This window comes from Syngnathus scovelli, chromosome 8, assembly GCF_024217435.2.
Source record: "Syngnathus scovelli strain Florida chromosome 8, RoL_Ssco_1.2, whole genome shotgun sequence".
NCBI classification, from domain to species: domain Eukaryota; kingdom Metazoa; phylum Chordata; class Actinopteri; order Syngnathiformes; family Syngnathidae; genus Syngnathus; species Syngnathus scovelli.
In genome coordinates this window covers 18,644,414-18,670,943 of record NC_090854.1, presented here as the reverse complement: position 1 = coordinate 18,670,943, position 26,530 = coordinate 18,644,414, and the positions used below count along the sequence as shown (strand labels likewise).

The 26,530-nt window shown below is 56.5% G+C and overlaps 5 protein-coding genes across 9 annotated transcripts; 3 read left to right on the top strand and 2 right to left on the bottom strand.

Moving 5' to 3' along the window:
- Nucleotides 1-1,931: 1,931 nt before the first annotated feature.
- On the top strand, nucleotides 1,932-10,875 carry dnajc10 (DnaJ (Hsp40) homolog, subfamily C, member 10). Of its 3 annotated transcripts, none has more exons than XM_049728317.1 (26): nucleotides 1,932-2,086; nucleotides 5,140-5,284; nucleotides 5,807-6,072; nucleotides 6,326-6,488; nucleotides 6,554-6,604; nucleotides 6,789-6,871; nucleotides 6,942-7,073; nucleotides 7,156-7,249; nucleotides 7,325-7,402; nucleotides 7,452-7,516; nucleotides 7,627-7,692; nucleotides 7,766-7,831; nucleotides 7,897-7,986; nucleotides 8,241-8,351; nucleotides 8,434-8,548; nucleotides 8,637-8,764; nucleotides 8,842-8,958; nucleotides 9,027-9,128; nucleotides 9,200-9,260; nucleotides 9,375-9,469; nucleotides 9,538-9,671; nucleotides 9,760-9,813; nucleotides 9,882-10,029; nucleotides 10,111-10,233; nucleotides 10,325-10,432; nucleotides 10,627-10,875. In XM_049728317.1, the coding sequence occupies exons 3-26, from the start codon at nucleotides 5,812-5,814 to the stop codon at nucleotides 10,636-10,638; spliced, it is 2,457 nt and encodes an 818-aa protein (XP_049584274.1). In that variant the 5' UTR covers nucleotides 1,932-2,086; nucleotides 5,140-5,284; nucleotides 5,807-5,811; the 3' UTR covers nucleotides 10,639-10,875. The 3 variants fall into 3 exon arrangements, with proteins under 3 accessions (XP_049584274.1, XP_068507644.1, XP_049584272.1); XM_068651543.1 differs by having other exon boundaries at nucleotides 5,669-6,072; nucleotides 7,473-7,516; XM_049728315.1 differs by having other exon boundaries at nucleotides 5,669-6,072.
- On the bottom strand, nucleotides 2,314-4,583 carry nup35 (nucleoporin 35). The gene is made up of 9 exons (XM_049728366.1): nucleotides 4,433-4,583; nucleotides 3,864-4,028; nucleotides 3,669-3,790; nucleotides 3,544-3,595; nucleotides 3,308-3,419; nucleotides 3,162-3,231; nucleotides 2,958-3,086; nucleotides 2,547-2,669; nucleotides 2,314-2,468 (listed from the first exon to the last, which is right to left on the bottom strand). The coding sequence occupies exons 1-9, from the start codon at nucleotides 4,443-4,445 to the stop codon at nucleotides 2,391-2,393; spliced, it is 864 nt and encodes a 287-aa protein (XP_049584323.1). The 5' UTR covers nucleotides 4,446-4,583; the 3' UTR covers nucleotides 2,314-2,390.
- A 1,304-nt stretch (nucleotides 10,876-12,179) lies between the features above and the next one.
- Nucleotides 12,180-15,025, bottom strand: frzb (frizzled related protein). The gene is made up of 8 exons (XM_049728364.1): nucleotides 14,830-15,025; nucleotides 13,947-14,195; nucleotides 13,669-13,704; nucleotides 13,529-13,582; nucleotides 13,313-13,378; nucleotides 12,967-13,174; nucleotides 12,800-12,863; nucleotides 12,180-12,676 (listed from the first exon to the last, which is right to left on the bottom strand). The coding sequence occupies exons 1-8, from the start codon at nucleotides 15,023-15,025 to the stop codon at nucleotides 12,617-12,619; spliced, it is 933 nt and encodes a 310-aa protein (XP_049584321.1). The 3' UTR covers nucleotides 12,180-12,616.
- Nucleotides 15,026-15,887: 862 nt separating this feature from the next.
- On the top strand, nucleotides 15,888-18,702 carry LOC125973836 (dual specificity protein phosphatase 19). The gene is made up of 5 exons (XM_049728372.2): nucleotides 15,888-17,283; nucleotides 17,373-17,600; nucleotides 17,733-17,779; nucleotides 17,850-18,002; nucleotides 18,297-18,702. Exons 2-5 carry the CDS (start codon nucleotides 17,378-17,380, stop codon nucleotides 18,510-18,512), a joined length of 639 nt encoding a protein of 212 aa, XP_049584329.1. The 5' UTR covers nucleotides 15,888-17,283; nucleotides 17,373-17,377; the 3' UTR covers nucleotides 18,513-18,702.
- A 142-nt stretch (nucleotides 18,703-18,844) lies between these two features.
- pde1a (phosphodiesterase 1A, calmodulin-dependent) lies at nucleotides 18,845-26,422 on the top strand. Of its 3 annotated transcripts, none has more exons than XM_049728326.2 (17): nucleotides 18,845-19,251; nucleotides 19,795-19,912; nucleotides 22,576-22,602; nucleotides 22,800-22,916; nucleotides 22,988-23,170; nucleotides 23,428-23,494; nucleotides 23,584-23,700; nucleotides 23,891-24,031; nucleotides 24,096-24,196; nucleotides 24,314-24,439; nucleotides 24,529-24,630; nucleotides 24,719-24,839; nucleotides 24,905-24,986; nucleotides 25,117-25,237; nucleotides 25,347-25,531; nucleotides 25,728-25,901; nucleotides 26,043-26,422. In XM_049728326.2, the coding sequence occupies exons 1-17, from the start codon at nucleotides 19,182-19,184 to the stop codon at nucleotides 26,078-26,080; spliced, it is 1,890 nt and encodes a 629-aa protein (XP_049584283.1). In that variant the 5' UTR covers nucleotides 18,845-19,181; the 3' UTR covers nucleotides 26,081-26,422. The 3 variants fall into 3 exon arrangements, with proteins under 3 accessions (XP_049584283.1, XP_049584282.1, XP_049584281.1); XM_049728325.2 differs by lacking the exons at nucleotides 18,845-19,251; nucleotides 19,795-19,912 and adding exons at nucleotides 19,919-20,638; nucleotides 20,790-21,433; XM_049728324.2 differs by lacking the exons at nucleotides 18,845-19,251; nucleotides 19,795-19,912 and adding an exon at nucleotides 19,919-21,433.
- Nucleotides 26,423-26,530: the final 108 nt, after the last annotated feature.

The following is a 26,530-nucleotide window of genomic DNA, read 5'->3' as shown; positions in this document are numbered from 1 at the left end:
CACCGACGCCTCCTGTTTGCTGCAGCAGACACCAGAACAGAAATCCACTGAGCTGGCGGCCTTTCTGCGCCAATTCTAACGGCTAGCGAGCTACCAGATCCACTGGGGCCACGCTTTTCAATGATGCGGCACCGCGCCGGCCGCTCTTTGCGAAAACACAGACGAGAGAAAACGGTTATTACTGGCAATACTTTGAGAGTTTTGTGCGGTTTGTCCAATTGCAGTTGCCGTAGCACGGCCTCCTCAACAGGCCCAGCCCCCCCCCAGCACATCCAGTACCTCCAACAGCATCATCTGACTACCACCGCATGAGTGTGTGTCTGTGTGTGTGTGTGTGTGCGCGCGTGTGTTTTATCTGAGGAATCCCAATAGGTACGAGCTGCTGTGTGCCTGCTCTTTTCACATCTATTGACCACTGATTAGTCTGATCAGATGCAGACCACTGATGTGTGTGTGTGTGTGTGTGTGTGTGTGTCCATGTGAAAATGTGTGTGTTGAGTGTGAAAGGAAGGTAGGGGTTTGTGCGTGTGTGCTGGGAGGGGCTTCTCATCTTGAATTTTATCTCTCTGAGCTTGCGACTTGCTTATCTATCTCGCTCTCTATAAACACGCACGCGCGCACGCGCACACGCTGCTTGTAACGGTCCGTTGAGCGCATGCATCCGTTTCTTTTGCTGACTGACTTTCATCTGCCTTCTGGTTGGCCACCATGAGCAGTTGTCGCGCCTTCTGGTGCTTGTGTTTTACACTCGTTAAATTTGAAGGCATGCAAACGCAGTTGACGTTGATCTTTTGGCAAATTTCACTCCTGCCTTTGCCGATCAGCGGAAAAAGCCGATTTTATTTTTGACAAAAACATTAGGCCGTTTCAACATATGCACATACACGCGCGCACACACACACACACGCACACACCGCCCTCAGAGCACATCATAAAAGAAGTCATGATGACTTCTTGTAGATAGCAACATGTCACAACATTTGCTAGCTTGACGCTAACCAGAACGCATACTTTGCATACTGGATGCGATACGCACATGCTAATGCACATGCTAACGCACGCTGAGGACGACTAGCAACATTTGGTCAGCAACTGACATCCTCAACCTGTTGACTAGTTCACGTCACAACTAGCATCACCAGGCTAACTGGAGCAAGCAAGTAAGCAGCTTACATTTCCCGGGCTAAAAACAAAACAAAACAAAACAGAACATCCTCAAACTAAGTACTAGCCTAATACGTTCCGGCTAACAACCAGCAGGCTCGGACTACTCGCAACCTCAGTTCAAGAACTAGCATCAGCGTGATCATAGCACACAGTGCCACGCTAACAAGCGGCAGCAGCAGACTGACACCAAATCGTCACGTCTACGAATAAAAAACTCTTGATTCCGCAACCAACACAAACTGCCAGCAATGCACACGCCAGTGCCGAGCAGTCTTCGCTCCAACAGTCATCAACTTTATCACACACACACACACAGTTGCTTTGTTCACGTGTGTGTGTGCGCGTGTGCGCGCCTGCGTTGTCTGTGTGTGCGAAGGATGCAAAACGTTTCCATGGCGATAAAAACTCAAGGCCACGGGAGGGAAGCATGTCAGGATGTCAGAGGTCGCCACTTCCTGTTTGGGGTCAAGCGTCAAATTGCTGACATCCAATCAGAGCCCGGCCCGAACCACTTCCTGTCTGTCAGGGGAAGCTCCCACACGTCCGATGCAGAGGAGCGCTTCCGTTGCTGCTGTGAACAGAGGCGTTGCCACGGTGACACAGTCACACTTAAACGTCGTGTAAACAACCCCCCCAAAAACTTAAACGTCGTGTGTCACGTGACGCCGCGCCGGACGTGACGTAGCCGGAACATCTTTCGCTGTAATAGCCAATCACGCAGACAGAGCTCAAAGACCAGCAGCCATGCGATACTTCAAAATTGACATGCACACTTGTTGTGCAGACGAGCCAAGTGTTTGTTTGCAAGTTGAAGAGTTGAATTCACGCGATAACAAAAGCGAGCTACTTGTAAACAATAGCCATCCTTTCGTGATCTGCCTTTGGGACATTATTTCTGGAACTTTGGATCTTCTACCAAGTACGTTTTCTGTTTGTATACGTGCCATGTTTCATTTATTTCGAGCGTGTTTTTTTGCCTTTTAAATGTCCGACTCATGCCAAGCCATGTAGTTAGCTGAAATAGAAGGTCGTAGATATGGGACGTTTTCGTAAATGAAGAGAGTTTGGAGAACGGGTTTATGTTGAAATGTACCGGTCAACAGCACCCTCTGGTGGCCATCAAACAAACACTCTTGCGGCATTAGCTCATGTACAAACTTTATTGAAACATTAACAAAATGACACTAAAAGTGACACACGCACACATCCATCTAGTGATGACATCACCATCCAAACATATACTCCATGGCCTTAGACACAAAGCTGTCGTCCTTTCTGGGTGTGTGTCTGTCAGTCACCACCTACACACACACACACACTCGGTTAGTTACACAAATTGCATTAGCACACGTGCATTGAAATACGCACACACAGTTCACCTGGTAATCGCTGGGGGAGTTCCTGTAGGTGGCACTAAGCGGTCTGATGGCCGAGCGTGGAGTGCAAGGGAGGGCGGAGGCGGCCAGAGGGGAGGCGGCTGCCTCGCCGCTGTCCATCACACTCTGGCACCCGAAACACAACACGCAGAAGGTCACGTGAGCGGAAGCCATGTACATCGGCTCCAGAACGTGAAAGGACACAAGCCGCGTTCTATCCGAGTCATAAGAATGAGCCTTTCCAATTTGCGACGCATCTCTTATCAATGGACCGAGTGCTTTTGTTTTGTGGCTCAGTGGGGCAAAGCAAAAAACGGTTTCCCAAATATCTCCGAGCTGGACGAGGAAAGGTGCGTCCGAAGCGGGAGGGCGGTTCTGGGAAGGAGGGAGGGAGGGATGGCTGTGCCGACCGACCTTGTCGATGCAGGGCTTGACGCCCACCATGATGGCGTCCCCAAAGACTTTGCCGTCTTTGGACAAGGCTTTACGAGCCTGAAGTCTCGACTGGTACTGAAGATGCATCCAGTTGCCGGGAGAGGCCATCTGCACGCACGCACGCACATAATTATGATGATGAGCACAGGCTACACCACGTGCGTGCGCGTGTGTGCATCTTACAACGTGCTTGAGGATGTTTCCATACTGAGCAAACTGCAGCAAGATGTAGGAGGCCGAAGCTGGCGGGAAACTGATGGGACACACACAAAATTGGAGTGGGAAAATAGGAGCAAGTTTCCTCTGAGAAGAATACGATATTGGCAGACCCAAAGACGGTGACCCAGGTCTGGTCCAGAAGGTCCTCAGAGGACAGCGCTTCTCCCTGACTGTAGAAAGGATCCACCTGAGCGGGGGACAGGCACAGCGACGTCGGCAGCCCTGGAAAGGCGCGGGTGATGTCATCGCTCGGGTGACGTCATCGCGCGGGCGACATCATCGCGCGGTCGACATCGCTCAGGCGACATCATCGCTCAGGCGACAGCGTGGCCCGACGACGACGTACCTGGAGTGGACACCTGGCGTGCTGATGGCGGAGACGACATGCTGGGGAAAGACTGCACACGGCGGTTAGGTACGCAGCGCCATGGCGAGCGGAGGGAAGCGCGCGCTGCTTCGTCGCCCGCCAACCTGTCTGTGGGGCGTGCGGAGGGGCGTTGCCACGGTAACCGGCCCATCGTGGATGCTGCGCACGGGCGGGGCGCCGCTCTTGTCCTTGGGGGTGGGGACCACCGGCTGCGGGCTGGACCCTCCTGCGCCACACGCACACACGCTCAGCCTCTCATTGTGTTTGTGGTACACACACACACACACACCCACACACACCTTTGAGGACGGCGCTTTCCAGAAGAGACGCGGTCCCGCCGAAGGCGCGGGGCTGCGGACTGGCGGGCGTGGGCGGGTCGCCCATCAGGAAACCCGGCAGGAACTGAGCGCCGTGGGCGGCCTTGGGGGACGTCGGGGAGCCCAGAGTCATGGGCTCCGATCCCACTGTGAGCACGCGTGCAATTCACACTCGCATTCATTTGTCGCCGGGGTGGAATTGGCGAGCGCTAACCGTGGCCAAAACCTAATTGCTACTGACCGGGAGGGACCAAACAAGCGAGCCCCACATGACAAAACGTCGATCGTCAGAAGCAAATTTGCCAATCAATATACTGCTAATCTGCACTGATACTGCAGCTCCGCTTAGCTTGTGGCTTAGGCGTGACAGTGATTCCACGCTGCAAAACTAGGTCTGCAATCCTTGATCTTTGAGTACTTTGATGAAAGCGTCCCACTGGGCCAGGGAGCTCTTTGAAATGATACACAGTGTCTCCTTAAAGCTAACCAACTCCGACTAATGAAATGTTAGGAGTGCGCAAATTGTTGATTAATGTTCTAAGTTGACTTACCTTGGAGCTCCATCAGGGCTTGGTCAACTTTGGGCTGTTTGGGGCCGCGGATTTCAAATGGCGGAAGTGACGTGACGCCGGGCTAACGCCGAGCTAACGCAGCTAGCGGCACGTAAAAACGCGTCAAAGCGCGAGACGAGACGTGAGGAGCCTTTCGGGGCCGGATCGTTGTCACCCAAGTGTCTTCTACAAAGTAGCCTCAATCCAAATTGCAACAAGTCTTAATGGGTCGGAGTTTGGAAGGCGTGTCGGTCGGTCGGCCGGGCGCGGTGTGCACACTTTTTGCCCGTGCTCCAGCCGGAAGAAACTGCCATTTGCAAACTTTCGTTACGTTCATGCACTCACCGCACTTCCACGTTTCACTACAAAAGCTCGAGAACGACTCAACGGCGTGAAGAAAAAAAAAAACAGCGTCAATTTTCACTTGTCCGTAGATCAAATTGAGGGTCATCATATTTTCTGTGAGAAAATATTACGATGATTTATTTATTTTCTTTTTTTAATCAAATTTGGGTCGAGCGTCACCGGGAAAATGTCGACTGTCGAAACAAAGTAAAACTATACCCATTGTAGTATTTGCCTCGAAATGAGATTTGGCAGCCAAAAGGAACGCGTTTGTTCAGTCATTGAAGAAATGTTCAACGCTCGTACATTGGTCTGCTTATTGTCTGGACTCTCGGCAAACTGCTTCTATTTTGTTTTGAAAGACTCTAAACGGAAAATGAAGCGCGTGGCTACAGTGAACTTGCTCCCGGCGAGATCCGTGTGTCCGTCCACCGGGAGGATCTTCCCAACTTTAGGAGCGACTTTTTCCAGGTTGGAGACCTCGGCGGCGATAAAGCTCCACCTTAGGTAAGCTCGCCCAGCCAAAACGTAACGTATAATGACGTCCATCGATTTGGCTTTCGTCGAAACGCATTGGTGGAATACCAAGCCGCCAAGCTAATTAGTTAGCGCCAAGTGGCGGGCGCATCCTGGATGGATGGATGGATGGATGGATGGATGGATGGATGGATGGATGGATGGATGGATGGATGGATGGATGTTTTCACTTGTTAGCTCACTTTGGCCAGTCTTGCTCATTTGAAAGGCAACAGTAGTGAGTAGCTCGATAACGATGAAATGGGCGCTGAATGCGTTCTATTGTATCCTTGGATGGAAGGAGTTGGGCAAACAGTTGACCAGACACACGTCAAAGATGTAGAAAGACACCAAAAGTGAATTGCTTCCTGACAGGGGCCGGGCCGGGCCGGGCCGGGCTCATGTCATCCATCCCTTCTATTGAATCAACAACATCAGTGACAGCCAACCTCTGCCAATCATTGTCTTTATTTCCTGGGAATGCGTCAATGAAAAAGTTGGGTCCCATTGCAGCGAAGATGTCAGCACCGCACAACGGCGTCCTCGCTCCCGCGCGTGGCAATTGCTCATGCTCGAAGACGCGGGCCCCCAGACCCGGTCCCGTCTTCGCCGCCCTTCTGGCCCTGCTGCTCCTCGGCCCCGCCCTGCCGCCGGCCTGGACCGACGCGGCGGGCCGGGACTACTACGAGCTGCTGGGGGTGGGCAGGGACGCCAACACGCGCCAGATCCGACAGGCCTTCAAGAAACTGGCGCTCACCATGCACCCCGACAAGAACCCGGTGAGAACTAAACATTGGGAGAAACTGCAAGTGCTCTTGAAAAGAAGCTCCTCAAATAATGGAGGGAGGGTCCTAAAGGTCATTCTTGATCAAGTGCTTCTGCCAAGGCAGAGTTGCCACAGTGAAGTTTCTTTTTCACAAAATGAGGCTGCGTTTCAATTCCAAGGGCGTTTTGAGTTTCTCTGCCATTGTGTTTAATTGGCGCTTGGATTCCGAGCGGTTCCTTGAAAGCATTTAGTGAACGTGTGGGCAGGGAGACGCGGAGGCCCACGACAAGTTCCTGCAGATCAACCGAGCCTACGAGGTCCTGAAGGACGATGACCTGCGTGAGAAATACGACAAGTACGGCGAGAAGGGGCTGGAGCGGCCGCAAGGGGGGCGATACGAGAGCTGGAACTTCTACCGCTACGACTTTGGTGAGTCGGCGCCGCGCCATCCGTCAAAGCGTCCGTCGTGACCCAGCCTGAATTGTTTTGGTCAGGCATCTACGACGACGACCTGGAGATCATCACGCTGGACACTGGCGACTTTGGTAAGAAGCAATGTAGTTAGTCAGACATGACTCCCACCTTGGTTTGATCCCATTTATTTGACTTTGACTGATTCATTCCAAAAAAAAAAAAAAAAAAAACAGAATCGCTTCAAATCATTCTTAGTTGGAGACGGAACCGACTTGTCATAATTGTTGCTTGCACATGGGCGTGTGTGTGTTTCAGAGGCGGCGGTGAATTCCGGGGAGATCTGGTTCATCAACTTTTACTCGCCACGTTGTTCACACTGCCACCAGCTCGCTCCCACGGTAATGTCCGCGTCCCGCCCCTTTGCACGCACGCACGCACGGGTGATCATGCAATATGTGCCTGTGTCAGTGGCGGGAGTTTGCCAAGGAGATGGAGGGCGCCATTCGCATCGGGGCGGTCAACTGCGGCGACGAGCACGGCTTGTGTCGGCGCCAAGGCATCGGCAGCTACCCCAGCCTCTACATCTTCACGGCGGGACACGTAGGCCGCTCATTTACGCTCTTCTCTCGACTTTGCCGGTCCTCTTGTCCACCGCCCGTGACCTTCTTCTCTCATCGCTCAGAAAGCGGAGAAGTTCCACGGCGAGCGCCTCAAAGACAATCTGGTGACCTTCAGCATGCGCTTCATCAAGACTAGCGACGTGCAGCTGCAGCAAGGTGAGCAAACGGCTGCTCGTGGCATTTCCCTCAGTTCATTGACGGCCGCCGCCGCCACACGGCTGTCGTCGCTAGGAAACGTGTTCGGAGAGATGGAGAGCGCCTTCGCCGCCGGCCTGAGCTGGCTGGTCACCTTCTGCGCCGACACGGGAGGTAACCGGTGCGCTACGCGCTAGCCGCTAGCTTCGCCCGCGCTGACCAGGCGCCTCTGCCGCGTTGACAGATTGTCTGGAGCGCGGGACGCGACAGAAGTTGGCCGCCATGCTGGTGAGGGTTGCCGCACGCACGCACGCACGCACGCACGCACGCACGCACGCACGCACACGCGTCCAGACAAAGGGCCAAAAGCACCAACAGGCCCACGTGTGCTTGGGCAGGACGGCCTGGTGAGGGTGGGCTGGATGGACTGTGGCGCTCAGCCGCAACTTTGCCAGAGTTTCCAGGTGAAAATCATCTTTGTCACGTGATCAAAATGAGCTCCACAAAAGCTGACAAGCATCCGCTCGCTGTGGGCAGGTCACCGGCGGAGCGACTGCCCTCTTCCTGCCGGGAAGCGCTTTGGATAAGGAAGGCGGCGTGCTGGTGAGCATGGCCTCAGCGTGGTCTTAGCCCGGACGCGACGACCCGAGCGTGTTTTGCGCTTGCAGTGGCTCGACACTCTGGACAGCAGGGAGATCTACACTCAGGTCCTGCGCCGCCTGCCCGACTTGCAGCTGCTCACGGCAGACAGCTTCCACGTAAGTACACATACCGTATGTGCCTGCCTGCGTGGCTGCCTGCCTGCGTGGCTGCCTGCCTGCCTGCCTGCCTGCCTGCGTGGCTGCCTGCCTGCCTGCGTGGCTGCCTGCCTGCCTGCCTGCCTGCCTGCCTGCCTGCCTGCCTGCCTGCCTGCCTGCCTGCCTGCCTGCCTGCCTGCCTGCCTGCCTGCCTGCGCGAAAGCTGCCGCTCGACGTCACTTCCTGTACCCCGCCCTCCCCCTTTCTTTCCTCAGCTCAAACTGGCCCGCCACCGCTGGTTGCTCGCGTTCACGTTTGGAGAGCGCGGGCGAGACGCCGACGAGTACAAGAAGCTGCGGGCCTTCCTGCGCGACGACCACATCCAGGTGGCCGGCCTTGCGCCTTCCGGCCGCCTCGCTCGTCCACCGTTCGCATCTGAGCACCTCGCTCGCTCGCTCGTGTGTTCAGGTGGGCCGGGTGGACTGCCTCGCTGAGCCGCAGCTGTGCCGATCCTTGTACATCCACCAAGCCTGCGTGGCTGTCTTCAAAGGCCTGGGTGTCCACGACTTTGAGATCCATCACGGTCAGTCGCTGTGCATTTGTCCGCCTGGCACGGACGGGGCTCCCGGCCCACCGCTCGCTCATCTGCCCGCGTCTGTCCCCGCCCGCAGGCAAGGACGCCGTCTACAACGTGGTGGCCTTTGCCCGGGACAGCGTGCGGGCTCACGTGACCACGCTGAGACCCGACAACTTTCCGTCCGGCGGCAGCCAGGCGTGGCTGGTGGACTTCTTCGCCCCCGTGAGTCCTTGTCCCGGGAGAGCCTCGTTGCGCCCGCCGCCCGCTGTTTTGAGCAGTATTTGATTGTTTTGCGACAGTGGTGCCCGCCGTGTCGCGCTCTGCTTCCCGAGTTGAGGAAAGCATCCATCCGGCTGGTGGGACGGCTCAAGTTCGGCACCTTGGACTGCACCGTCCACCGGGACCTCTGCTCCGCGGTGAGGCCGCACACGGTCCCGGCCCAAATACGAACCACTGACTAAATATCCGCCATCTGTGTGGGCAGCACAACATCGGTGCGTACCCCACCACCGTCATCTTCAACGGCTCGGCCGTTCACCGCTACGAAGGACGACACTCTGCCGACGGCATCCTGGAGTTTGTCCAGGTGCGAGCCCCACCCCCGTCCCCGTGAGAGCGCCTCCACCCTCGCCTGTTTGTTTGTTTGTACGCCCGCAGGACCTGGTCGACCCGTCCGTGGTGGTTCTCGATCCGTCCGGCTTTGCCGAGAAAGTGACGGGTGAGTGCCGTGCCGTGCCGTGCCGTGCCGTGCCGTGCCGTGCAGCTTGTTTTGTCTCTCCCTACTTCACTCCCTGCCGTTGTCTTCCCCTCTGCACTCGACTTTGTCCTTTAGGTTTAGGCCAGGGTGAAATCTGGGCCATTGATTTTTCCGCACCCTGGTGCGGTCCGTGCCAGGCTCTGCTGCCCGAATGGAGACGCATGGCACGGGTACTGTTCACGCACAGACGGAAAGACACGAGGCACGCTCCGTCCGCTCAGTCTGTGTGTTTTTGCAGATGGTATCGGGCCATATTCTGGTGGGTTCCGTGGACTGCCAGCGCTTCCAGTCCTTTTGCCAAAGTCAAAACGTGCGCTCGTACCCTGAACTGCGCTTGTACTCCGGCGGCGGGAGGACGGCCTATCGCCACACGTATGCGCCTCGGCCGCCGCATCGCATCACATCACATGACATCACATCACACGCCGCCCCGCCCCATCACGTGTTGCTTTTTGTGCAGGAGTTACAGCGGCTATCACAGAGACGCGCACACGCTGCGAAGGTGGGCGCTCAGGTAGGTGCGCAGAAACAACTTCCAAGAATCAAAAGAGCTCCCTCGGTTCACTTTGGGCCACTTTCCAGCGCGTTGCCCCGAGCGTCGTCGGACCTGACGCCGAGCTCCTTCGACGCTCTGCTGCTGGAGGGTCACGACCCCTGGGTGGTGGACTTCTACGCCCCGTGGTGCGGACCCTGCAAGCACTTCTCCCCCGAGTTTGAGGTTCTGGCTCGGGTGAGTCTCCGCTCGCCCCATCTTCTTATCCACCCAAACGAAAGTAGGCGGGCGCGCTCTCATCGCCAGCGTGATTGACAGGTCCTGAAAGGAGAAGTCCGGGCCGCTAAGATTGACTGCCAGGCTCATTATCAGACCTGTCAGTCGGCCGGAATCACCGCCTACCCCACGGTACGCTTCTACCCGAGCCAGGACACCGACAGGGTGAGGACACGCACGCACGCATGGGAGCGAGCGGGTGAGCGAGCGCGCGGGCAGGCAGGCGGCACATGAACCGTGAGGCGTGTGTCCACAGCGGCCGCACGATGGTGAGAACATCAACAGCCGCGACGCCACGATAATAGCAGACATCATCAGACAGAGACTGCGAGCCTCGTCGTCACGCCGGCACAACAACAGAAAGGTGGGTTCGCTCGGCAGTGGCGGCGGCGGCGTTCTCCTGCTCGCTGCTTTCAGGCGTTGTGACCAATTTCGAGTGCAGCAAATAACATATTAGCTTGATGCTAACATAGAGTAAGAAAGCCCATAGAATTAGCGTGACACATAAACAAGCAGCGTACATTGCCGGCGTGAGTGACGCAGACTTTGTCCCCTCAGGACGAACTCTGACGGATGGGATGGGATGGGAGCGAGCGAGCGAGCGAGCCACAAACACTACCGAGGCAGGCGTGCGCGGATGACACACTGGACTCTGTTATGGCCGACTTCTGCCTTGTTTGTTTTTTTAACGTGGATGTACTTCTCTGTGGTTGCTATTAACTCTGTGAGCTAAAACTAAGAGACGCTGTTACCGATGTGCGCAATTTTCCCTGTTGAACACAAATAAAGCCAAAATATTCTCAACTATTCCTTTCGCCATCTTTGCACGCTCGGGATGTTGCGTTGGAACGACAGAAGAGCAAGCGGCACGTCAGGTGACTTGACTTTTTTAGACTTCATAGGAATGAAGTTAATGAATGAAGGGCGCAAAAACAAATACAAAATTCTTGTATGCGTTTGACAAAAAGCCTTTGAAATTTAGGAAACTTCAGAATAAGACTCCCAAAGACCTTGCAAGGTGGTTTCCCATGAAAAAGCAAATTGTTGTCTTCCCCACACATCATTGGCTTGTAGGCTAAAACAAATGTCTTAACTGCTGTCCGCGCGTGCCCCGTCATCACGTGGCCAGCAGGGGGCGCCGTTGCTCTGGAACGACGTGGTGGAGCGTGTCAGCTGCGATCAAATCGTTTCCAGGTTGGCGTTCGTGTGTTGAAGGCCGACGTCCTGACGTCTCGCCTGCCTCCTTCCGCTGGCCTGCACGGCGGCCCCACGTGCATCCATCCATCCATCCATCCATCCATCCATCCATCCATCCATCCATCCATCCATCCATCCATCCATCCATCCGTCTGTGATTGCACAAGTTCACGTGGTGTCTTTCGATTCACCTCCGGTGTCCAAGAACTATCGTCCCCCCCCCCCCCCCCCCCCCCGGGCCTCCAAGTACGTCGCAGAGCACAATGTCGATGTCTAAAATGTTGTCACGCGTCTAAACGCAGCTAAAAGAGACACGAGGACGAGCGGAAGCTGGAGCGGGAGCGAGCTCGAGGACGATGGCAAAGATGATGACGACGAGGAGGAGGCGGTGTGCATGGCCGTAAATCCCTGTGCACTAAAAAACATTTGCTCTTCCTCGGCGCGGCCAAGACGCAGCTGAGAAAACACGGTGGGCGGGCGGTCGGGCGGGAAATGAAGGCGGTAGGAACGGCTGGACTTGAGCCCGGACTGGCTCGCACACTCGCACGCTGGCGTTTTTTAAGCCGAATGGAGGGAGAGAGGGCGGCGGGGGAGATGTGTGTGCGCATGCGAGCTTCAACTCGAAACACAAGCTCGGAGCTTTGGCTGGGCTGGGATAGCGCTTCATCGTCAGTTCTCCTGCGGCTTTTCATGAGTAAAAAAAAAAAAAACTGCCATCTTTTTATTTCCCAGTTCTCATGCATCTGTTTGGCAATAACTTGGCTCAATTTGCCAAAAGGCCATTTTTCCATTCACGGCTGGGCCTGGTCCCAGCCGTTTGTGCTTCCTTCCCAAAGGACATATGCGAGCGACCGCGAACCCATTTGGAATCCGCCACATTGGTGGCAAATGACAAACGTGGGAACTGACAGCGATTCCAAACAAAAGCGCCAACTTTTTATTTTTAAGGTTTTATCTTCATTGGGTCTTCCACCTCATCTATCGTCTTGCGAAATTGAAGAGCAGCGGCGGTTCTTCAGTTTCAGAAGCAAAGGAGAAACGTGCCCGCCCAGGTGTGTAGTGTTTTCTTGTTGTTCTTGTTGTGTCATGTTGTTCAGACAACTTGCTCTGATTTTAGCACGACAACATTTGTGAAAAGGCACAGACGAGAAAAAAGATCCAGGGTAAGAAGCCTCACACGCTCACACGCACACACACACCCACACCCAAAGTAAATGTGCAAAGATAAGTGAAGTACATTCAGCAACCTGTGCTAGTGCAATATGGACGCACGCAGGCACGCGCACACAGTCGCGCACGCATGCATGCACGCACGCACGCACGCAGGCACGCACGCAGCGTTGTTCTCCTCTCAGTGGCGGTTCCTGCGCTGAGCTGCTCTGGCTTTTCCCTGCAGGATCTGATCCCAACGCTACACACACACACACACAAAGATGAGCAGCCATTAAGGAAAGCAGATGTTGTCTCGTAAACCATCGATCGGTTGGAGACGATCCGGCTTGTTGAAGCCTTTGTCTTTGCACAGGTGCGCTACCTTGACTTTGCGTCCCATCTTGTCCTTCCACTTCTGCGCCACGGAGCCGTCAATCAGCAGCAACCTGCAATGCGGGCCCCGCCCCCCACCCCAGCGCGTGAGCCGCGCCGGTGCCAAACGCGGCTGGCCACGCGCGCAAGCCAGGCGGCGCGTGTGCGCGCACCCACCTGGACGTCTCCTCGTTCTCGTAGCCCATGATGAGGTACTCGTCTCCGGCCGTGAGGGGCGGACACTGGCACGACGACGTGTAGTGAAGGCTCAGCGTGTCTCGCGGGATGCGCACCAGCGAGGACTTGAGGACCTCGCGAACCTCCACCACCGCCGCCGCCGGCTCCATGCCGCGTGCGCGCACCTCACGCACGCGCGCGCGGATCACTGCCACCGTGACGCGCGCACACACAAACACACACACACACACACACACACACACACACACACACAAGCGCTCGCTCGCTCTCAATGACGGCCTCCGTCCAGCAAATAGCGGTCAGCGCTGGCTGCAAATGTACTCACCGTAGTTGAAGTTGTTCTTCAGGTAGCTTTTCAGACCCATCTTGACTGTCTTGCATTTGCAGCGATCTAAAGGCACGGGAGAGTGAGTGAGTGAGTGAGTGAGTGAGTGAGTGAGTGAGTGAGTGAGTGAGTGAGTGAGTGAGTGAGTGAGTGAGCGAGCGAGCGAGCGAGCGGGCGTTATCCGGGACCCCCGTCCCCCCTAATGCGTGATCTTACCGGTGTCCCTGCAGTGAAGGTTGTTGGCATCCAAAGGGAAGTCGGGACTGGACTCTGTCAATGACAGCAACAATTGATTTTGCGATGCGACGGCAAAGCAAAGTGAGTCATTTTGCGACGGGGTGGGCTATTGAAGCCACCTGGGCTGCAGCGGCCCGCTTCCTGGGACGACGGGTCTGCAAACACACAAAGCTTTGGTGTTGAAATTTGCAAGAATGAAATAAATGGCTTTTTCATTTGGTATCTTTTGCTCCGCTGTCGTTTGAATTGCTCTTTTGTATTTGCACTTGATTTGGGGTGAACCTGTGCTCATTCTCTGTTGTTGTTGTTTTCCATTCACGGAAATGTAAACGGACATGCCTTCCAAATCATTTGAATGTTCTGTTTGTCTTTGCGACTTCAGGGCGGCGGTACCGACCGGCGGCGTCGGCCTTGACGATGGCCTCGGGCGAGATGCAGACGCCGCGGTCGTAGAGGGGCAGCTCGCCGCAGTGGAGGCTGTCGGGCCAGCTGTGGTTGTAGCGGCGCATGACGGGCTCGCAGCCGCGCCGGGCGCGCTCGCACACCGCCTTGCACGGCTTGATAGGCTCGTGCTGGAAGTCGATGGTGCAGATGGGCGCGTACATGGCGCACAGGAAGAAGAGCAGGTCGGCGCTGCAGCCCGTCCCTGCAGGAGGTAAGTACCACGTTTCAATCTTTCTACGTGTGTTGCGCCTCCATTTGTGTTCACGTGTCCTGCTGAGAGTTGTGACCCCCCCCCTTGCGTAGTGGCTGCATCCTTTTGTGACCAATCTGGAAGTGACCGCATCCGGACGGACACAAGCAAGCGATCTGTGCATGCTCAAAGCCAGCCACGGGACCAAACAAAGTATTCTGTGGCTCTTTGAAGTCGCTCCAAATGTTCCAAGGCCGGCCAGATGGGCCGCTGAGTCTGAGTTAAGAAAGCGCTGGCTGGCGCCGTCCACGCTTGGACCCACACAAGACGGTGTTTGCGTAGCGTAGAGCAGCGCAGCGCAGGAATGTGGCAAACGTGACGGCTAGCGGGCAGGCGGGCGGCCTAATCGCCAGCGCACAAAAGCAGGCCACATGGTATCGTCAAGCCGCAACCAGGACAAAAAGAGGACAAGTTGAGGTGGGGGCTGGCCAATGCTGAGAAAGGAAGGGGGGGGGGGGGGGGGGGAGTGCCGTGGGCGTGGCCGTCAGAAACCACGCAAGCATGCAGGCACAGGCAGTCCAGATGAAAGCAGCGTCCGCAAGTGTACAGTGAAAAGTGTCAGCGAGGCGCAGCGCAGCATACTGACCCAGCAGTCCCTCAAACTGTTCGATGGCGAGCACGGCGTTGTCCTGCGTGCTGTGGTGCAGATGGTTGGGCATCTTGGTCATGTTCCAGGGCATGGAGCGGCACAGCGGGATTCGCACCGGCTCGCAGGCCGCCGCCCCCGCCGGCGCCGGGCATAGCGCGCAGCAGGCGGCCAGCGCCGCCAACAAGGCCAACATGGCCGGAAAGCGCCGACTCGGGACTTGGGATTCGGGACTGCCAAGCGGCTCCTGTTGCTGTTGCTGTTGCTGCTGCTGCTGCTGCTGCTGCTCAAGCTCAAGTTTGTCCTCGACTATCCGCTCGCTGCCTGTTGTAATGACGGCCAGTCTGCTCACGCCCGGGATACAAGCCAGGGAGGCGAGGGAGGGGCCCGCACTGCCCGACTCCTCCTCAGCCCTCCTCTTCCTCCTCCCTCATTCACCTCTGCCCTCTTCCTTCCCTCCTTTCCTCACCCTACCTGCTTTCCTCTCGCTTGTCCCTCGGCTTGTCTTCTTTGCCCCATTTCACCAGTGTCCGCCACACACCTTCCTTCCTTCCTTCCTTCCTTCCTTCCTTCCTTCCTTCCTTCCTTCCTTCTCTTCCCTCCTCCTCCCGAAGATGAAACCGGTCACGTCATTGATTACTTACTGTAAGCGGCGCGCGTCACCAATTGATCCAAGTATCAAATGATCACTTCTTCCGATTGCGCAAAGCCAAGAGCGATTGCGCAAAGCCAAGGCCGTGCCATCAAACGCACCGACTGACGGAAGTGTGACACGAGCCGTATTGTTGCGTTATTCGAGCAATTCGGAAGTGACCCAAAGTGGCCCGCTCGAGAGAAGCGCACTTGCCACCTTGCTGGCATGCCTCATCCTTTTAGTTCAAGGAAGCCCGGCGCGTCAACGCCTGCGCTCTGTTTGTCTTTCCAGCGAGTGCAGAGTGCGCGCGCGCGCGCGATAGCGGTAATGCTTGTCAGATGTTGCAGCAGCGGCGGCGGCGGCGGCGGCAGCAGCGGCTGATGTTTGGCTTGACTTAGTGCCAACACACACACGCGCACACACGAGCGCACATGCACGCTGGGTTTTCTGACTCATGCGTCAACACGTAGAAGGGAGCCAGCCGTCAGCACTTTTTTGCTCCTTGCCTTGCCTTGCCTTGCCTTGCCTTGCCTTGCCTTGCCTTGCCTTGCCTTGCCTTGCCTTGCCTTGCGTCGCGTCCTTCCTTCCTTCCTTCCTTCCTTCCTTCCTTCCTTCCTTCCTTCCTTCCTTCCTTCCTTCCTTCCTTCCTTCTTTTTGCTTCCTCTTGCGGATTTGAGCAACATGGTCGGCCTTCTCCGCCTCGGACGATGCAAGTACGCAACTTGGGTGGCTGAGATGACTGACTATGTGTGCCCGCCGAGGACGTGGCAAGGTCCAGTTGAAGGCACTAAAGTTGCTTTCCTTCTTGGAAATAAGCGGAATGTTTCCCAACGCAAACATGAGCGCAGCTGCGCGTGCGCACGAGAGGCCGCTCCGAAAAGCAAGGAACACAAAGGCGGTGCAAATGTGGCGCTGTTTATAAACGAGCGAGCGAGCGAGCAAGTGAGTGCCCTGCAAAATGTGACGTCGTAACCCGTCCTCGTAACGCACACAGGCTGTGACGCAATTGCACCCGATTGCGACAAAATCTTGAGGCCTGGAATATGCAAAAGTGACCCCATGCAGCCAACCACGACATTGCCATCAAGACGAATCCGGCCGGCTCCAGGCGTGCGTGCGTGCGTGCGTCTGCCTGTCTGTCTGTCTGTCTGTCTGTCTGTCTGTCTGTCTGTCTGTCTGTCTGTCTGTCTGCCTGCCTGCCTGCCTGCCTGCCTGCCTGTCTGTCTGTCTGTCTTCAGCTCAGTTCACGTGCCGTGGTCATTTTCGTCTGCGTTTGTTTCTCGTCAGAATGTGAGGATGTGGCGCCCTCCAGTGGACACTTATCATCCGTGCATGTCTTTCTCTCTTTTCCCATTTTATTTTTCGAACTCTCGCGACCTGGCATCCGTTTCACATTTCATATTTTGCCTTGATTTTGCTTTTCCAACGTCATGGGTTCATTTCATGACCAAGATTGTCAAGTTCATACCTGAGCAGGCCGAGTCACTCGTGTTGATGTGTCATTTATGTCGGCGGCGTCGGGTGTCACTTGCGCCGCCTCCGGGCGCGGTGTTACTCCCGGCCGGAGGCACAAACGGGACCGACCGCGGACAAGTACCGAGGAGGACTCTCAGCCGAATCCAAAAGCTCCGGTGGCCTGCTGCTGGGACTTTATAGCCAAAGACTGACGCGAGCGTCCTCAGGAACGACGCCTATCCGCTTTCTTCCGACGGTTGTTCTCGCTAACGTGATCTCTGACCTGTGGGTCGTGCCAAGTGAGTTTGTCCAGCTGACGGCCATCAGCATCAAGTGGGACGGACAAAAGGGTCGAGAACGGCGAGGTACGCCTGGGAGCGCCGTTGCGTTCCACTCGCTATGCCACCTTATGTTTGCGCCTGCCTGACCCTGCCTGACCCTGCCTTCCTTTCAGAAGTTATGCAGTCCCTGGCAGAGGAGATCAGGAGTTTCCCGCGCACGCGGCTCAAGCGTCAGTGCACTCGCGTGACGTCCCTGAGCGGTCGCCGCATCATCGAGACCTGGAAGGGTTCCGTGGTGACCACGGTGGAGGAGCCCGCCCCCCCGGAGATGGCGCCGGGGTACGTCCCCGACACCGCCTGGGACCTCCAGGTGGGCGCCATCCGACCTGACCTGCTGCTGGGTGAGTTGCACGCGGTCAGCAACAACTGCAAAGCCAAGATGACGCAATCCAAACTGAGTGTGAGAGCGCGCCCCAAAAGTATGGCGGCGGCGGCGGCTGCTCAAGGTGACCTAACGGGCCGCTTGCCTGCAGGTTGCCAGGACGCGGCGCACCACTTTGACACGCTGAGGAAGCACAAGGCGAGTGCACGTGCCGTGTGGTCCCGCCACCTGCTTGGCGTTGAGACGTCCATCTGTCTGTCTGGCGCAGGTGTCTCACATCCTGAACGTAGCCTTCGGGGTGGACGAGGCCTTCCCCGACCTCTTTGTCTACAAGACGCTGAGCATCCTGGACCGGCCTGACGCCCCGCTCCTCCCGTACCTGGACGAATGCTGCCGCTTCATCCGGCAGGCGCGACGTGAGGTAACGCTAACGCCCGACAGCGGCTCTTCCAAACGCGTTCAACTTGCAACGTGTGCGTGCGTGCGTGCGTGCGTGCGTGCCTGCTTGAGGGCTTTGGAAGACTTTGTTTTTATTCCACAAGGGCCCACTTGCATCGGCTTACAGGTGGTGTGACCCTCATCAATAATGCACCAACGTCCGCTTGCTCTTTTATTGATGAGTGTGCAGATCACATGACACTCCAACATAACAGCACGCGCGCACGCACACATACACACACATAGTTAAGCAATGGGGGTTGCGCTTGTGTGTCAGAAGGGCGTGGTGCTGGTCCACAGCAACGCAGGCGTGTCGCGAGCGCCGGCCGTGGCCATCGGCTACCTGATGACGTGCGAGCGGCGCTCCTTCGACTCGGCCCTGGCGTGCGTCCTTGCCGCCCGACCTGCCGCGCGCCCCAACCCGGGTTTCGTGCGCCAGCTCAGGAGCGTGGACGCAGACCAAAACCAAGACCAAAACCAAGACCAGCAGTGAAGGAAAGCGCTTTTTGTCCATGGTCTTTTTTGGCATCGTCTTTAACCTGCTGTCGGTTCATTCATTCATTCATTCATATTCATGCGCAATATTGGCCGAATGCCAAATTCAAGCTGATGGCGTCAGTCTGTTCTCCTGGATTTCAAAAAAAAAGATTGAAAATCAAATAAAATGTGTCATCATGAACAAAGTTGGTCCAAAAATGAACGCTACGAAACTGAAATTGAAACGTCAAATGATGTGTTCACATTCAATAGGGCCTACACAAAAATCAAATGAAATGTATTGTAAAATAATATCTGAACATAGTATATCTGGATCTGAACTCAAATTCAATCCAATTGAATGAAATGTTCATTTGATTCCATTGAGACAAAACAAAATGTAATGAGTTTGACTGAACGCAAGTGAGCTGATTTCAACGCCAAGTGTCGCCAAGTTGAAATTCCAAATGATGCTTGCATATGTCATGAGCTCCAGACATTTGCAGACACGTGTTGCTGTTGTAGTCGTGATTACCAAGTGCCTGTTGGCAGCACATCCCATAATATGGCCCCAAGCACGCCCCCCGCCCGCTTTTCTCTTCCTCCTCCTCCTCCTCCTCCTCCTCTTGGTCGACTGAGGTCCAACAACATCGGCATATGACGCCACCTTGACCTCCGCTCGACCATGGGATCCTTCTGCTCCGGCCTGGACCCCGAGACGCACGTCACGGCCGCCCCCGCTGCACCCGACACAGGTCAGATCTCATCAGAGCGCCTCCTGTCGGGCTTCGATGCTTGTGCACGTCCTAAACGCGTGTGTGGTCGCCGATTTTTAGACCCCTCCCCGTCCGTCCATCTTTTTTTAATGAGCTTGATGTACACGATAAGCAAAGACAAAGTGCGCACAAAGTGCGTCTTTGAGCAGTCCGCCCCGCGCGCAGACTGAAGTGTAATTAACCTTATCTTGATTGGAGAGCGGCAATTAACTCGTCATCAACGGCCTGACCGAGCCATCCTGCGGTTGCCACGACGATTCCTTACACACTAAAACAGTAACGGACATCATTGAGGATAGCTGTGGAATCAAAATTGGAAAAAAAAAAAAAAAAATCCCATCAGAGAATATCAATGAAAGCATTCCCCAAAAAAGTAGATATGCTCGCAAAAGAAGTGCCAGTATTCTAAATGAAAAGAGACCCAAAAGAAGTCTCGGAATAGCATTAATTATTGCCATCACGCTTCCTTTTTCTTAATTTCCCCTTTGACCCTTTCGCTCAAAAACACGTGGTCTCCGGCAGGTGACCTTCTCCGGCCAATGGGAGGGCACGGACGCGAGCGGAAGAGCAGGCGCGGTGCGAGGAGGTGGGGCCACGCGGCGCCAGCCAATCACAGCGCAGAGAAAAAGTTCCAGACAAGGTGCCTGCTCCGCGCGCCGCGCGCCGCGAACTTCTCAAACGTCAAAAGAAAGGTTGGAAAGGGCCACAACGGGAGCTTCATGAGGAGGCGCCAAGCCAAGAAAAGAGCACTTTAGGCACGGAATCAGCAAGTGGACAGGACGGGACGGGACGGGACAGGGCTGGAAGCCATTACGGAGTGTGTGTGAGAGAGAGAGAGAGAGAGAGAGAGAGAGAGAGAGAGAGAGAGAGAGAGAGAGAGAGAGAGAGAGAGAGAGAGAGAGAGAAGGATGCAAGCAACAAAGGGGGCGAGTGCATGTGAAATATGGGAGGAAAGGGAGCAGATGAGGACGCAGGCGGGAAAGACCGAGTCAGGTCAGCTCAGGTCAGGAGGAAGTTTCGCAAGGTGGAGGAAGAGAAAAGGAGCTGAAGGAGGGATGGAAGCAGGCAGGAACAAGTCACGAAGAAAAGGAGGAAAGGACGTTGGAGAGCTGAAAGAAGGACAAGTGCATGCCACAGTGACTGCAGGATTCCATCACTCTTAGCAACCGGCCGCTTTGGCGTTGCCATAGTAACGCCGTCCACCGTGCTCCGCTGCCGCCCACCCCCTCACTCTTGCTCTCTCTCTCCTCCCTCTTCTCTCCTCTCTCTTCTCTCCTCTCTCTCTCGTTGTCCGTCCTCACCGCCGTGCGCTTCCTGCCCGCGTTGCCACGGCGACACGTTCCTGGACGAGGAGTCCGACACTCGGGTGCGTCCAGACCGGTGCGAAGTCCGCAGCTCCTGGTTCTGCTCACCGATCTCTCCTTCTTTCTTTCCGCCCATCAACTTTGACGCCTCCTCTCCGCCTCCTTGTTGTCGTGGCGATCCATCCGTCCGTCCGTCCATCCGTCCCCTGACAGGAAGTTGATGAACTTCCGACGTTCCTTCCTGGACTCCCCTTCCTCCTCCTTCTACGCCTCCTCCCGCACACCCGCATGAACGCCCACGGCCAAGAGGAGGCCCTGCCGCCGCCGCCGCCGAAGGAGGAGGAGATGAAAGCCGAGGAGGACTGGCAGGAGCGCTCGCAACCCACCGAGGAGGAAGGCGTCCGAGAGGAGCACCGGCGAGTCGGAGAGGAGGGCCGACGGGCTCTGGGCGCGGAAGATGTGCAGCCAGAGGAGCAGCTGGAGCAAAATGAGGAGGCGCAGGTAGAGGATGAAGGAGAAGGGGTGCAAGAAATAAAGGCGCTGGCGCAGGAGGAGGTGCAACAGGAGGAGGCTCACAGCATGGAGCCAGAGGGGCAAGAGCATGAGGAGAGGCGGGGGCTCAAGGAGATGCCGCAGGAGGGAGAGGTGGAAGGAGAGCAGCACACGGAGGAGATGCAGGAGAATGAGGAGGAAGAGGAGGAGCAGCAGCAGCAACAAATAGGGGACTTGCCGCAGGAGGAAGAGCAAAGGAACGCGACGGCGCAGGAAGAGGAGCAACCGATGGACGAGGAGCGGGGCTTTGTGGACCCTCTGGAGCAAAACCACAACAGTCAGGTTCTCGCTCGCCTCAGAGGAATGTAAGTAAAGAGCGGCACTGATGATGTCACGCCGTGATGTCATAACTTGCCGCGCGCTTGCCGTGGCAGCGGAGCGAGCGAGCGAGCGAGCGCAGGTGCTACACGCAAAAGACAAAGTTACGCGGGAGACGCATCTGTGACACCAGCGACTACAACTGAGCTCCAAGATTCAGAGCAGATCCAGGAAGGATTAGGTAGAGCTGCAGATACACTTTCTGATGGGTAGGTTGGCAGGCAGCCACGCAGCCACGCAGGCAGCCACGCAGCCACGCAGGCAGCCACGCAGCCACGCAGGCAGCCACGCAGGCTGGAAGCCACGCAGGCAGACAGCCACGCAGGCAGGCAGGCAGGCAGGCAGGCAGGCAGGCAGGCAGGCAGGCAGGCAGGCAGGCAGGCAGGCAGGGAGGCAGGCAGGCAGGCAGGCAGGCAGGCAGGCAGGCAGGCAGGCAGGCAGGCAGGCAGGCAGGCAGGCAGGCAGGCAGGCAGGCAGGCAGGCAGGCGGGGCCAGCTCGACAAGACACAGGACACAGCACAGGACAGGACAGGACAGGACAGGACAGGACAGCGCCAGCTTAGCAGAACAAAGCTGACCAACATCAGGGAGCTCCACGTCATGCCGGAGGTCAGCATTAGTGATGAGGTCATCGGCGGCGGCCATGTTGGTGCATCTTGCTCGGCACACCTGCCGTGCGGTGGCCATCTTGTCGTCTTTTTTTTGACAATCATGAAACAAACAGATGCAACAGGCTGAGGAGGCCTGTTCTCGCTGCACGCGCACACGCACACGCACACAGACATACACACACACACGCATGCACACACACACGGTGACTGGCTCACATCAACGTGTGAGAAACAAACAATGAGGGAGACGCATTTGCTTCAAGCGTCTCTCACTTTTTTTTTTCCTTTTCAAATGTGCCGCAGAAGTCAGCCACTTCTAAGCAAACACAGAATGCAAACTATTTCAAGACTCGTTCAACACGTGCGATGCGCCGTTTGGCGTCCCGTGCCTTTTGAACGGTCCACGCGTGATGGCGCCTCCTTCCCGCTCGTCTTGCGGCGAGTAAACGATCGTTTGGTCGGCAGGTCCATATCCAGGCCTCGCTCACGCGCAGCATTTCTTCTGTTTGTCTTCACAGGCAGAAATACAAAAGCACATCACAGAGGTAAGAAATGGTCGCTCATTTTGACTTTGGAAATGTCTCCTTGTTGCCATGGGAACTCAAGCAGATTCCATCCAGCTCTGTCACTGTGACAACGGCACGACGCCTTTGCGACGCTCCAAAGCCGTGGCGTGGCGTGGCGCGGCGCGGCGTCGCTGGGCGGGCCGTGTGCGCCGCTTTAAAATTGCTTTTCTTTGCAGGCTGAAAGCGGCCATGGCGGTGTTGGACGGCGGCGGGGCGCTGGACCTCGCCGAGCTGCGCCGGAACCTGCAGCTGGCCGCCGCCATGCTGGACGCCGTCTACGCCGACGAGACCAAGTCAGAATCCCCGGCTGGCTCGCGCCTGAGCGACCGGCACGTTTCTCACGCGCGCTCTCGCCGGCCGCCAGACGTCTGCTGGACCCCGAGGACGATCTGAGCGAGCTGCCGGCCGAGTCGGTGCCCAGGGAGGTCCGCGATTGGCTGGCGTGCACCTTCAGCCGCAAGATGGGCGTGGCCAAGCGCCGCCCCGAGGAGAAGCCGCGCTTCAGGAGCATCGTGCACGCCGTGCAGGCCGGGATCTTCGTCGAGAGGTTCGTTAGCATCTCAACCGATTGTCCCTTTTCCACAAAATGGCCTCAAAGTGGAAGTGAAAGAAAAAGGATGGGGAAGGAAGGAAGGAAGGAAGGAAGGAAGGAAGGAAGGAAGGAAGGAAGGAAGGAAGGAAGGAAGGAAGGAAGGCGCTGTGTAACGACGCGTGAAAGGTGCAGGAGGTTTGCAGCCCGGTTGCCGTGGCAACTGACAATGGCACGGCACCGCATGGTTTTCTTCTTTGTGCGTTCCACCCCAGGATGTATCGCCGGACGTCCAATATGGCCGGCCTGACGTACCCGCCCACGGCCATCGCCGCTCTCAAAGTAACAAAGATGACCTTTTCAAATTGAGAATCGCATTTGTGATCTTGGCATCATGACCTGACGCCATCTCTTGTTTTTTCTTGTGGTAGAAGGTGGACCAGTGGTCCTTCGACGTGTTTTTGCTTCACGAGGGCACGGGCGAGCACGCCCTCAAGTTTCTGGTCTACGAGCTCCTGACGCGCTATGACCTCATCAACAGGTTCAGGGTACACGCGTCGTCATGCGTGGAGTGCGTGGAATGTGCTGAATGAGCGAGCGAGCTTGCTGACCTCGGCTCACAAACAGAAGACAAAATGGATGCAATTGTTTTCTTTCTTTCTTTCTTTCAATTGTTTTTTCTCACGAGCAAGCGAGGCGACGGCGGCGGCCGCGTAGTCACATTTGCGTGTGCTTCAGATTCCCGTGCCGGCGCTGGTTCAGTTTGTGGAGGCTCTGGAGAACGGCTACAGCAAACACAAGAACCCCTACCACAACCTGGTCCACGCCGCCGATGTCACGCAGACGGCGCACTTCCTCATGCTGCACACTGGAACCATGGTAACACGCACACGCACACACACACGCTCACGCATGACCTCCATTGACTGTCCTGTGTGTGTAGCACTGGCTGAGCGAGCTGGAAATCCTGGCCATGGTTTTTGCAGCGGCCATTCACGACTTTGAGCACACGGGAACCACAAACAACTTCCACATACACACGAGGTACGCCGGCCCCATTTTGCGTACACTCGTGTTTTGTCGTCTTTTGTGGCCACGCGAGCCGGCGTGTGTGTGTGTGTGTGTGTGTGTGTGCGTGCGCGCGTGCGTGCGCCCGCCCAGGTCGGAGGTGGCCATCTTGTACAACGACCGTTCGGTTCTGGAGAACCATCACGTGAGCGCCGCCTACAGGCTGATGGCGGAGGAGGACACCAACATCCTGGTCAACCTCAACAAGGACGACTGGAGGTAAGCGTGCACGCGTGCATGCGATGTTGGTTAGCGTGCAACACAATAGCGCACCAACGCGTACCGTATCGCGCGTGTGTGGCGCGCAGGGAGCTTCGCGCGCTGGTCATCGAGATGGTGATGTCGACGGACATGTCGTGTCACTTTCAGCAGATCAAGACCATGCGGAACACCCTTGCGCAGTCGCACAGGTGCGGCCACACTGGCTTTGTAGCGAGCGAGCAAATAAAGCCCGCCCCTTGCTTGATTTTCTCTTTGTGTGTGTGTGTGCGCGCGCAGCGTGGATAAGGTGAAGGTCTTGTCACTGATGCTGCACGCCGCCGACATCAGCCACCCCGCCAAAGGCTGGCCGCTGCACTACCGCTGGACGCACAGCCTCATGGAGGAATTCTTCAGACAGGTGGGGGCACGCGCAGGCGCACGCAGAGGCAGCCACGCATCCTGAGCAGGTGTTTTGTGTGGCAGGGCGACAAAGAAGTGGAACTGGGACTTCCCTTTTCTCCTCTTTGTGACCGCAAAGCCACCATGATTGCTCAGTCGCAGATTGGTAAGAAAGCGAGCGAGCGAGCCAGCGCCCGCCCGCCCGCACGCACGCACGCACGCACTCACGCGGGCATCGTCTGGCCGTTTGCGTCCGGCTCTGACCGGCGACGTTAACCCAATGGATTGACGCTCAGGTTTTATCGACTTCATCGTGGAGCCGACGTTCGGCGTACTGGTGGATGTGACGGAGAAGGTGATGGGCCCCCTGATAGACGAGGAGAGGAAGGCCCGCGAGACGGGAAACCGACGGCCCAGGTGCAGCCTCGCCTGGCCTGGCCTGGCCTGGCCTGGCCTGGCCTGGCCTGGCCTGGCCTGGTCTGGCAATGTTCCCGACATGCGACCGCTGATGTGCGCCTCTGTCCAGCCTGACAGGCAGCGGCTCGGTCACCGTGGAGTCCGTCCAGAGACGCGGCGGCGGCCGCCACGGCAGCCGCGATGACCGCCAGACGGACTTTTCCCTGAGCGCCATTGACCTGCCTGCGCTCAGGAAGCACCTGAGCGATGTCATCGGCAGGAACAAGGACAGGTGGAAGGAGCTCTCTGTGGACGGTACGCATACGCCCGGCCGGCATGAGCGCCATTTACACGTATGAATCCTCCACGCATCCTACGTCAACTGGAGCAAAGGCACACGTGCGCACGCACATAGGCGGGCTCAATAACACACCGGCACACACCCATCGATACGCTGTCACACACAGGCAATCCAAATTGAAGCTCAAGTGTCTTCTCGTTGGGTGGACAGAATTGGCCGATAAGAAGCAAGAAGGTCAAGAGGAGGCGGAGTCCAAGAGCAAAAGCTGCTCAAACGACCAATCGCAGGGCTCGGCCCGCCGCCCACCGGATGAAGCGCGTAACCACGACGACCATGAGCAAAAGTCATCCGGCATCCAATCTGAAGACCACTCCAGACGCAACGGTAGAGCACGCACGCTTGCACGCACGCACGCTTGCACGCACGCTTACACGCACGCTTGCACGCACGTGCGCATCGAGTAAGTTAAACAGGGACGGGCGGACACAACGACTGTCTGACGTGATGTCATAATGACTGCTGCAGGGGCGGGGCCAGGAGAGGAGGACCAGGAAAGTGCCTGAAAGCCGGACGTCTGGCCACGGCGACACATTGTGAGGCGTCAAGGACCTTTGCAACTTTTATTTTCCGACTGACCTTGAAGGCCTCGCACCGCCCGGCTCCTCGTGCAAACGATGCGTTTGACACCACGTCGGATGCTCGGCAGGCATTTAGCCCATCGAGCTAGCCATCTAGCTAGCTTGGCATGAGTGAGCCGTGACGGTGTTGTTTGGATCTTTGTCAATCATTGCATCGCCATGGCAACCCTCTCAAAAACACTTTGAAGCCAATGAAGTGAGCAGTGTGTGTGTGTGTGTGCGGTACAGATGATTTGAGGTTCAAACAAAATAAACATTCTCAACGGATTCACACGGTCGTGACGTCACTCATCCGCCAAGCTGACACTTTATTAGATGGCGCACACGTCGTGACACTCACAACGCTTCCACAGATTCCACACACAGCGCAAAGTT